The 12,049-nt window shown below is 33.1% G+C and overlaps 1 protein-coding gene across 1 annotated transcript in view; it reads left to right on the plus strand.

The window, feature by feature from the left end:
• Positions 1 to 2,131: 2,131 nt before the first annotated feature.
• LOC118738689 (organic cation transporter protein) overlaps positions 2,132 to 12,049 on the plus strand; it is a 65,897-nt gene continuing 55,979 nt past the window's right edge. The window contains exon 1 of the mRNA XM_036469603.1: positions 2,132 to 2,514. Coding sequence (XP_036325496.1) covers positions 2,152 to 2,514 — 363 coding nt within the window. The 5' untranslated portion in view covers positions 2,132 to 2,151. The remainder of the gene's footprint in view (positions 2,515 to 12,049) is intronic.

Raw genomic sequence — 12,049 nt, forward strand, 5'->3', positions numbered from 1 at the left:
TCCGGCGAAAAGTCTACCGCGTAAAAGATTAAAAGTCATATATATAACTTATTTATAGGTCATTTTGCCTTCTTTTTATAATATCTACTAGTTATGTAAGGAGAAATAATTTTGCCAAAAATGGTCTCGTTAGGTGGCGCCAGGGTCGAAATATTTTGAAGTCACGTATTTAGTAACGTAACGCCAGGTAACGTCACGTCAGATAATTCAGCTCATTAAACATAAAGCAGAAATGCTTTCTACATTTCAAAACTTGGAAAAGTAAATACTACAAAAGGTTTTATCAAAATAGTCTTGCCCAATTCGCAGAGCTGTGCAATTTTGTAATCGACGTCAAAATCTGCTTCTGTTTTTTGTAACGTCACGCCAGCGCGTAAGTTTACAAATTCCGTTAAATCGCTTCTATCAACAGTTGTAATTTTTTTACTGAATAAGGGACCATTTAATTGTTATGTAAATCTAGAAAAAAAACCTTTTCAAAATTTTGACCATTCAATTTTTCTTTTTAACATTTTGTCATACGAGCAACACGTAAGGCCAGTTGGGAAATACCCGTATACATACATATCTATGTATATGTTGGGGTACATCACTCTTTGTCGGAAATAAACAATTTATTATATTTTAAGACTTCCGCAAAAAAAATTTCTGAAAAATATTAAATTTGCGTGGGCTGCAGCTATATGAAAACACTTCCATAAATCGAGACATCACATTTTCTTTTTTAAATTGCATCAACGGAATTAAAATAATGAGATTTTTGGAGGTATTTTAAAATTGGTCTAGCTTATATTTATATCGCACCCTAAATCAAAAACAGTCACAACTCAAAGATTATCAAAATTTATTTTTTTTCACTTACAGGTCACATACCATATATTTAACGTTCGCCAAAATTTCTTCTGCATCACCAATTTCTTTAACTGGAAAAATACATTTACGAATGTTTTTGTTTTGCTTAAGTCTTTTGCTTGCGAAGCATCAACAACTTTGCTTTTCCCGAACATTTCGAATTTTTTGAGTTGTGAATTTTTTTGATTTAGGGTGCGATATGCCTGTATATAAATACATTACGATTTTCTCTTTATCCTATAAATATTTTTGTAAACGAAAACAAATCATTAATTTCCGTTTTTATATTGAAAACCGCGCGCGGTCTTTAATGGCTAAACCTTTTTCAAGCGAATTGTTGACATATAAACGCATGTCATGGTGCAATAAACTTATTAAATTTGCGACCATTTGTTGACAATTTTCAATCGAAAATTATTTACATGTTGTCGTCTTTGTGTTACCGTGAAAATTTTTTTCTTAAGCTTTTCATTTCAATGGCGGCGTATCTTTATACATTCCAAGATAATCCCATTTCACAGCCAGAATAAACAGAATGCGTTTGAAATATACATACGTTAACATATCATCAGGAACGTTCTAAATAATAAGTGCACAAAAAAAAGTTTCTTCCAAACGTTCAGAATGAATAAAGAACGGCAGCCAATATGAAAAAATATGATTTATAACTGGCAACAGCCAACAAATAATAAAAGCACAAAAAAAGCTTTTAGCGATCAGCGCAATTAACGGCTATTATTTGAATTACTAAGCGGAAATAACAGCAACGGCAACAGCCAATATGCAAAAGTAGCGCTGCTGTTAACGTTTTGAATGTTAATAAATCAGCTACTGTAATCGTCGACTGCTAGCGACTGTTACTTACAGCAAACTGTTATCGGCACTTGAAAAGTCATGTTAAATAGCATTGCTGCTTTTGTTGATTAGCTTGTCTACCTATAATATCAACACAGTTGATAAAATTCAGTTAGATCGCAACGGCACGAAAAGCGGTAAAGAACGGTGAAAATAAGAAATCGCTAAAATCATTAATTGATTTAATGACAGAAGGAGGAAGTCTAATCTTTCTAGTGCGAGTGCGTGAACCAGCCGTGTGGGAATTGCAAATATTTTTTTTTATAGCTAAAGCTTGAAAGTTTAAAAAACTGGAAAGTGGTGGAAAATTTTTGAAAATTTTAGTGGCTATCAAACCTTTAAAAAAAATTAATTAAAACAAAATATACAATCACTTTAGAGCAAAAATAATAAATAATACGTTCTTCAAAAGTTCCCCAAAAAAACCACACAAAATCCTACAAAATGAGTGGTGTCCTACGACGCGGTTCATTGAATTTCGATTGCGATTTGAGTGCACGAAATTCGCGCGGCAGCATCGAAACGAATTTATATGGCGGTTATCGCGACTCAAAGCCGCGTACGCCGGAAATCAGTGTAATCGCCTTGGATTTCCGTCGCTACTCGGACGACTTAAAAAAGGATGCGCTGCCAGCGGTCGTCAGCGAGCCCCAGCAGCCAGCTAATGGCGATTTGAGTCAAGATGTCGATAGTGATGTGATTTCAAATTTTATCGGGCATCATGGCAGGTGGCAATTTGTGTGGACTGCTTTGCTCACCTTCTTTCAAATACCACCCACTGTGCACTTATTTGTCTACACATTTCAGGTAAGCGCAAAGAGAGTTGCGAATTCAGTAGCAGGAATTTGTTTTCAATGTTTATATGCACAAGTGTTTGGTAAAAATTTGATAGGCGTTGACGGCAAAAATGTGGAAAAATATATGCGCTCGATTTGAGGCAGGTGAAATAGAGGAGGAATGCTGGAAATTAATATGGCACGTTAAGGTTACCACAAAGGTGTTTTGAGGCCGCAAGCGGAAATTTGTGAGACTGACTGACTGGCCATGAATGTGGCTAACGCCGGCTTGACTTTGGTATCATTATTTGTTCTCGTAATGTAAATGATATTTGCTATTTTAGGAGGTCCCCCTCTCTTTTTTTTTTTTGAGGGTCTTAAAGCTAAGCAAAATATTTAAGAATATTGAAATCGGACGCTAACCGCGCCCACCTACCATAAAATGTTTTTTTTTTTTTAAGGTAAGGACTGCAATACTTCAGGAACTGCTGAAGTAAAATTACCCAAAACTGAAATGCAAACAATGTTATGTTTGGGAAAGAAAATCGATTTTTTATTTTATTTCAAAAATGGTCGTATCTCCACCTACTTACTTTATTCGAATTTTCCTAAATTTTGGTACACCTAGTAATTTTTGTTTGTCTCTCTAAGTAAAATGTTGAAAATTTTTAAAAAATAACGATAACCACGCCCACCTCCAATAAAACGGTATTTTTTTTTGAAAAATGCAAAATCGGTGACATGTCACTATGATGCCAAAAAATTTTGTTTTCTAAAATTTCAAAAAAAAAAGTTCTAGAGCCGCTGATTTGATTTTTTATTTTTTTTAATCATTTGGTCTCCAAACTGTAAAATTTTTTATGATGTTACTCACAAAATTGAGTGTACGGGTTTGTTTGGTCAACTTGTCAAATAAGGTTAAATTAACCACACAAAGGAAAAAATTACATGATAATCATGAAAAGGGATGGCGGGCGATCGCCCCCGTATCCGCCACTGGTAACATAAGGGTCCTACTGCCAATTTTACTGGTTAAACGGATTTTCCAGCGTTCAATGCCTAACTGAATTGTATTATCTCATACTACATACTGTTTGAAAGTGGTCGTTGGTGTGTACGCCTGTATGTATGTATATACCGTGTCCTCTCTTTGACTCTCTTAGTATCCTGCTGTTTAGTTACCCATATGCAGAGGTGGGCACTACCACAAACAAGCGTGAGCTAAAAGCGAGAATGTGTTAGTGTGCCTAATTCATTTGCATGCTGTCGTGTTCTCATCGCTGCGCTCTCGCTTGTATACGTACACGCGACGCTTACGCTCTTTTAGCACCTGCTAACTCTCTGCCCATGCCTGCCCATATGCATGGTCTACGTGTAAGTGAAAAACAAGGATATACAACACTCCCAGTAATTTGAATAGCACACCCTTTGATAGAATTTTTTTTTGTTAACGGTGTGCGCTTTTTCTTCCATACGTATAACAATTTTATCGAGCATACTTTGGATGGACGAAAGTGTCCACTGTCAATAAAAAAAAAATTGTCAAAAATCAGCGGTTTATTGTATTAAATTTGAGTGGGCTACAAAACTGCTTGCCCGAAATTTTTCTAAAAATATTATTAAATAATGCACTAAGGATCATAAGATAGCACAACCCTTTGCATATTTTGAATATTAAATATAACAGTGAATAACCTATAGTAATTTTCCATTTTCACAACACCAATCGCAACTAAAAATAAAACGAAGCATAAACTTTGTTTCTAATGCGCTGATTACTCTAGCGATGCGTTTCGATAATTTTTCGGCCGCATTTTGGAAAAGTAGATACACATTGTGAATATTTTGTAGTTCGGCGTTATGGAAAATTATACTTTGTACATATGTAATGCAATTGACGTTTTGGAAGTCAGCCATATTTCCACAACCCTTCATTTATTCAGTTCGTATAGTTCTCCACTCTAGTGCCATCTGGTAGGTAAATTTTTTGTAAAATTTTTGCTCTTCACTTCACCAACATTCATTTCGAAATTGTGCCAAATAAGAAAATAAATAAGATGTGGGGTAATAACTTGACTCTAGCGCCACCTGGCTAGCAGATTGTTCCATACAAACCTTGACATGCTAGACAACAGCACTTTGTGACTGGTAAAAATTTATACAGATGCCGTAATCGTGTGATTTGGCCTTAATACAAGAAAAAAATAATGTTACTAATCGGTTAAAGCTTTCTCAAGTTTTGATGTTACATAAGTATATATCGTTACCTTGATTCACAAAGATTTTGGTAGGATGTATTAAAATACACCTTGAGTATAAATTTTAAAATGTTAGTACCAAAAAACCACGGAGTTACATACCACTTTTTAAAAAGCCCTACCAGTTTTTGATGCTCTTTTTAAAAACATTGCTTCTTCTGTAAAATTAAAAATTTGTTGGTTAGGGCCGATATGTAGTTTTACACGCAGAAAATGATTTTTACGAGTATTTACATATAAGACTTTAAACACAAATGTATGTTCCTAAAATTTAGAATAATATGGGCTCCAAGATTAAAAATAAATTAAATTTCGACTCTAGTAAAGTAAAATTCGTGACTTGAACGAGTCATTTCAATATTTCAGCCGGAAGTGCGGTTAACATTTAAAATAACAAAAAAATACTAAAAGTTGCTGATTCATAATGAGCTAAGAGAGGTTATTCCAAAACGATTTTTTGCACATTCTTAGGCACTTTTTCAGGAAATCCTTTCAATCCCATACAGATGCATGCGTACGCACAAATACATGTATTGCACATATGTACATTGCAGAAAAGCTAACTCGCTAACTGAAAATTTATTAAGTCGTGACCTGGCTCCGAAAAATCACTTGCTTACATCATAAATGCTCGTCAATAAAATGTAAACTACACAACCAAAAAAAACGTCTAAAAATAAATTTACCGGTCTATTTGTTCTATGCAAATATCCATATGACATCAACCTCATAAAATGATTACTAAAATTTGTGCCCCAAAAAATGGGAAATATCGATTCGGAAGTTTTACAATTTTTCTCCATGCCTTTGAATCACGAAATTATGTATTTCACCTTAGACATAAAATTTCTTTATTACCTTTTGGTAATTACAATTTGTGCAGCAGTGCAGGGCGTCGAAAATTTATTTACATCCATTACATGGTTTATGTATTATCTTAGTTATGAATAAAGAATAGTAAATGTACAATACAACAACAAATGTTATCAATGAATGCTTAACCGAAGAGATAAGACAATAAAATATTATTTAGGTATGTACATACTTACATAACTAGAAATGCGCGTATAGTAGTACTACTAAAATCATTAACACTTAAATACATATAATACTCAAAATTATACAGTTAGCACATGAGCAAGTCTGTAGACAGACGTTGACTTGTTTCTAAGTAGGCAGTAAATATTGACGACAGTCATGATTGCGTACTGACAACGCGATTGATAAACGCACATATATAGTGGGAACATTAGGGTGATCCAAAAATGTAGGGGCAAAATTAATTTCGGAATTCAAATGCTCTCACCCCCCTAGGTTTGTTATATATAAAAAATACCCCTGTTTTCTTTATAACAAAATTATATATTGCCGGCTTCACCAGCAATTTAAGTGAACAATTTTTTTCCACTTAAATTATTTTCATGGAACTGGCTGTTAGAGGTCTCTCAAAGCGCTCAAAGTTTTCCATGTACATATTTTATATGGGGAAAAACAAGTTTTCGTAGAAATCGTATAGAGTTCTTTAAAATCGATATTTTTTAATTGAAAAAACTCTGTTTATCTTCAGAATGCCCTAAAGAATGCTACCCAGTTATCTACTGAAGGAATTTTTAATATTAAAGATTTTTATAGAACTTGTTTTCATGGTTTTTGGAGCTTTTGGGTGACCCATAAAAAAATTTTATTTAAAAAAAAATGGTTAAACAAACAATTTGGTATCATCCTTTTTGAAGTCTCCTGAAGATAAACAGAGTTCGTCGATTGAAAAATACTGATTTTCAAGAATTCTATACCATTCTACGAAAATTGTTTTTTTTCTCATATAAAATACGTAGATACATGAGTAACATTTTGCATTTTGAGCTACCTCTAAATATTTTTGGGTTGCCAAAAAAGACCGGCTTATAATTTTTCGACGTAAAACAATCCTAGGAGGTGAGCGCATTAAATTTCCGACTTAACAATTTTTTTTTATCACCCTAATGTACATAAATATGTGTCACGCTCTCTTAGTAATATTCTGTAAAATCAATAGTTGCTAAACGATCAATTAAAAGCGGAAAATCTGACAAAACTTGCAATTAAATTGTAGATCTACGTCAGTATGTATGTATACATGTATGTAGTAATTATAACTGTAGGTATAAACGCGATGCTGTAATACTTTTACTAATAATTCGTATCGATTTTCAATGACTAAAGCAATGCGCCGAGGCCACACTACGGAAGTAAAACTTCTTTCGATTCATTGCTAGGTCGGCTGACACTCCTTAGGTCCTTATCTTCAGCTTTGTGTTTAGCTTTAGCTTGACCATTGTCTTCCACTTTACATTTATGACTGATCTTCTACATCTTTAGCTTCATCTTGAAACCATATAATGGTAACTCTTTTATGTCCCTTTCAGGACGCTTAATGACTTTAGTGTACCCTTAATGGTAAGGTCTAGCGGTCGATATTTCATATTTATACCGGTAGATGTCTGGAATGCTTGCCGGCGGTAAATTTATCACCGGTCCTTCTATTATTTCGTGTTTCAACACTCAGTATATTTACATACATATAGTACAACTTGTTCCTTCAAGTTATTTCAGTTGGCGACCCAGCTGCTTGGAAAATCCTGTTCAAGGTCATGATCCTGACAGTATATAGCAGCTTCCACTTGTTTATCGTCCCATTTCTGCCTTAGCCCCGAATCTGCAATTGAGTCTTCCACTAGTTTCCAACAAATGCATTTTCCACTTAATATTTTTAGTTCTACTGACACTAATTACCACCCACACTAAGTTTTTGCTTTATTTTGAAATGGTGTGACGCTTAAACTGTTATTACAAGTAGAAGACCTTAGAATTTTTAGGCTCCTATAGAGTTGCCTTATATCTTATTTCAGTTATAATAATTCTAAATAGACTTATGCTAAGTATTCGATCCATAACCTGCGAATTAGATCACGAAGAAAGTATGTACTTGAAAGCAGGGCTTCGGCGCAAAGTTTTTTTTTCATCGCTCCGCTCCGGTGTTTTATTTCGCTCCCAGCTTCGCTCTTACCTCCGCTCCCATTCCCAATAAAAAGTGTTTATCGTAACCATAAAAAAACGATATTTTTTTAACTATCATCTTTTTTAGGCATCCAGATGCTCAAGGAGCACTTCTGCATCCAAAAGGGGGAAAAAACGTCACATTATTTTGGCGCTGAGCGTTCGATTTACAAATGCATGTATGTCCATATCGCACATTTGCTGCAAGAGTGTCATTGCATTTTTTGAGGTTTTTGGGGAACCTATAGAAATATTAAATATTAAAAAAATTGTTAAATATACAGCATTGAAAAATATTGGTTTTCAAGAATTCTATACCATTTCTACTAAAAAGCGTTGTTGTTTAACAAAAAAAAAAAACGGGAATTTTTATTATTTTTTTCTAGCGCTTAACATATTAAATATTTCCCCGTATGTATTTTGGAATACCCTATTGTACATTGGACCATTTTGCCTAGTCAAATAAATATAATGGAAAGTTATTTAGCACGGTTGCTTTAGGTAAATTTTTTAACTGCAAATTTTCCATTAAGGAGCTAAGGAGCAAATGAATTTTCTTAGCTCCTTTGCTCCGCTCCGCTCCGAAGCGCTGTTTGAGAGGACTTTTGGAGATCTCGTCTCGAATTAAGTACATTGAAACCTCGATATAACGAAGTTTTACAAATCGTAATTTTTTTTGGATAATATCTTTTTATAAAGCTTTTTAAATCTACTTTAATTTTTTGTAAGGTTTTCATGCGCAAATATTCTTTGAAGCATTTTCGTATGTTTTGCTGTATTGGGTTTTTCGTTTTAACAAGATTAGGCGGGCAAATCATACCTATGTATGTATGGTCGATTCTTAAAGTAATTAAGCAATCATTGACATGCACTCTCATTGTGTACATTTATACATAAATATGTATGTAGATATTAACCTTCTTTAATTTTTTTCTTTATAACTATCTTTGCTAAACCACAGACATACAAAATTCAACACTCAAGTCTTAACATATGAAAACGAAAAGAATCGCTTTGAAGGCTATGCAATTTATATCGCACACATAAGAAAGAAATTTAAAATTTTTTGATTTCTAATATGACATTTACGTAAGTTGTACTTTACGTAAGTAATACCAAATAGTGGCAGCAAAGTCCTTCACTTAAGTTGCCCTTCGCGATTACATTGCTGCTTTTAATGATAGTAAGTAATGCTTATGTGGTTATTAATTAATAGAAGCGAGTTGGCAACTACTAATTTGTAATATTAACGGCCGATAATTGTACATATGTACTTTTTACTTTAAAAAGGGTCTAAGTGCATACTGACTCACTTTTCATCAAATCTGAAAAGTTCTTTTAAAATTAGTTACATCTGGCAGTTTTTTTTTTTAACTGCACGAACTTAGTATGTACACCCCCAAATATGTATGTATATGTACATTAGGGTGGTCCAAAAATGCATGAACTTAGTATGTACACCCCCAAATATGTATGTATATGCACATTAGGGTGGTCCAAAAATGCATGTGAAAAGGCAAAGACGCCAAATTGTATATTTAACATTTTTTTGTAGTAAATATGGGTCAGCCAAAAACCGCCAAAAACACAAGAACATACAATGGGTGGACCAATAAAAAAACTTTAGTATTAAAAACTGGCTAAGTAAACAATTGGGTATTGGGAAGTTTCCTGAAGAGAACTAGAGTTTTCCGATCGAAAAATATTGATTTTCAAGAATTCTATATCATTTCTACGAAAAGTTGTTTTTTTTTCATACAAAATACTTTAAGCGCTTTGAGCGACCTCTAAATAATTTTAGATTTCAAAAAAAAACAAAAATAGGGGTATATTTTTTCGGTATAGAACAATCCTAGGGGATGAGAGCATTGAAATTCCGACTTTTTTTTTTTTTTGGACCACGCTAATGTGCATCTGTATATGCTTACGTTCGTGCCAATTCTGCGAGAGATACCTACATATGCCCTCAAACCATTCATGGAGTAGGTCCATCTCACAGTGTTTCGACTAGAAGGAGGGGGATTGAAAAAAGTTGATAAATAACCTTTTTTGATAAGAGAGTGAGAAAAGTTAAAGTCCTAAATAAAAATTGTCATTTATATTTCCACCGAAATTTGGAAATTTTCCCACAAATATCAGTGCCGATTAAATTTTTGGCTCGTCAAATTTCTTTTTTTTTTTGACGTCGAAATTTCTGGCTCAACTAAGGGTCAATATGCATTCAATTATAGAATCTATGTGCATGCCTTTTCGTTTCTTATCTAAGTTTACTCGTAGATGAAATTGGTTCTGTTTATAAATTTGATTCATTTTGTATTCACTGCGTACTTATCTTTTGTTATCAACTGCTTCAAAAGAATTATGAAAATCACTCCAGTATCAAAAGTTATCGTTTAGCCTCTCTCTTATCTGTGTTTTAAGTTTGTTGGTTTATATTTTTGTTTATGCTATATATTCTTCCATTAATATCTACTAAATTTCACTTTAATCAGAAAATTCAAAATACTTCATCCACACGCGCAATACTGGTAGGACGAAACGAAAGGTCAACATAAATATTTATCTTTGCTAAGTACATAAACTATATATATTTATAGTGCTAAATATAAAAACTGACACATTTTCAATTATAATACGAACATATTTTTGAAGGACATATAAGATATGATTGCTCACAGTTGGCTTATGACTGATAGCTACATATGTACTAAACGTACGCAGAATAATCATTTAACCTTAACCCTTAATTAGGCGCATGGGGTCAAGGCCAAGGTCAAGTTGAAAAAAACGTCTTGGAGCGTGCACTCTTTCTAGCTTCCTAACTCCCCGCGGGGTACGTAAATAAGTCACTGCCAGAACATCGGCGTGTACGCATGTGTCGCTGAACTTTTAAGTTCTGACCCCATGCGACCATTTACGTAACTTTTTTTTTGGATCAAAAATTTATTTCTAAGTCCAAAAGAGGCGTAGAAAGACTATTCAAAAAAAAAGTACGACATCTTTTAATTAAGCTCCAATTATTTTGATTCTTATGGAGTTTTGCTTTGCTTAAACCACGAAAAATGTTATATTCAAAGTTTTGCAAAATCCTTGAAGAAAACTGCTTTAAGAAGTTTTTCTCCTCTCCTATAAATTTTGTAATAATGCACTTAGCAACTACTCACTCCAGGTTAGTGATGTATTTATAAGTCATTTAACTTTTATATTAGAAAGTTTTTGATTCAACAATACCAGGCCAAAAAATGCCCTTGACCTTATTTTCGCTTGATCGCTTGAACTTGAAATGAGCCATCCGAATAATTTTCAGAGGCAATTAAATGCAAAATTAGGTAATCAGTTTAGTTGGTTATACATACATATATATGTGTGTGTAAGTGCGATTATTACAGTTTCAACTTTTATCAATTTTTTTAAAGTTTAAAATTAGATGTGCGTTTTTAATTCTATGTAGGGCAGAAATGGAATTATTTGTCTGTTATATTAAACATGTATGTGTACCTGTATGTAGAAATATTTGTATTTGCTAATTAGAGTTAGTTATTGTTCGATAAAGGTCACAATTACATACATACGTATTGGCTACATAATTAACACCCCCAATTCAAAGTGATATTGTTTAACACTTATGTTTAATTATTGGTTTTTAAGAATTTGCAATTAAAATAAAATTTCTTCTCTAACAAAACCCAAGTTTTAAACTTTCAAAAGACTACAAAAAAATTCAACACATTTTCACATAAATTTCAAACTTTTTTCTCCGTAGTGTTCGAATTTTTTTGAGTACAGTAAAACCCGCTTAAGTACCCCACGAGACTTGTCAGCTTTTAGAGGTACTTAGACGGGTACTTAAAGGAAGCCGCTTAAGTACATTGCGGCGGTACTAAACTTACATAAGTAAGTTCTTGAATAAAATATGAAAATTTAATAAAGTGTACGTAGCATTATTTAAACACATAAACACATAAACAACAACTTTATAAAAAAAATCGAAAAAGCAATGTTATGTCATTTATACAAGCATTCAATTCTTTAAAGTTATTGATTATAAATATTAATACATACATACAGTGTTGGACATATCTATCATTTCGGACCAAATTCAAAATTAAAACACAGTTCATTCCCTTAAAAATTAAGCTTAAAATTTTTTAGAGCACTAAAAAAAAATCATCGAATTTTCATCAAAATTTTGAACTTTTTTTCAGTAGTGTTTATAGCCCTTTCAAGTTTCAAGTGTCTAAAAATTACCGTTGTTTTTTAGAATTTTTTTTT

This window comes from Rhagoletis pomonella, unplaced genomic scaffold (assembly GCF_013731165.1).
Source record: "Rhagoletis pomonella isolate Grant_MI unplaced genomic scaffold, Rhpom_1.0 Rhpom_scaffold_00001, whole genome shotgun sequence".
Taxonomy (NCBI): domain Eukaryota; kingdom Metazoa; phylum Arthropoda; class Insecta; order Diptera; family Tephritidae; genus Rhagoletis; species Rhagoletis pomonella.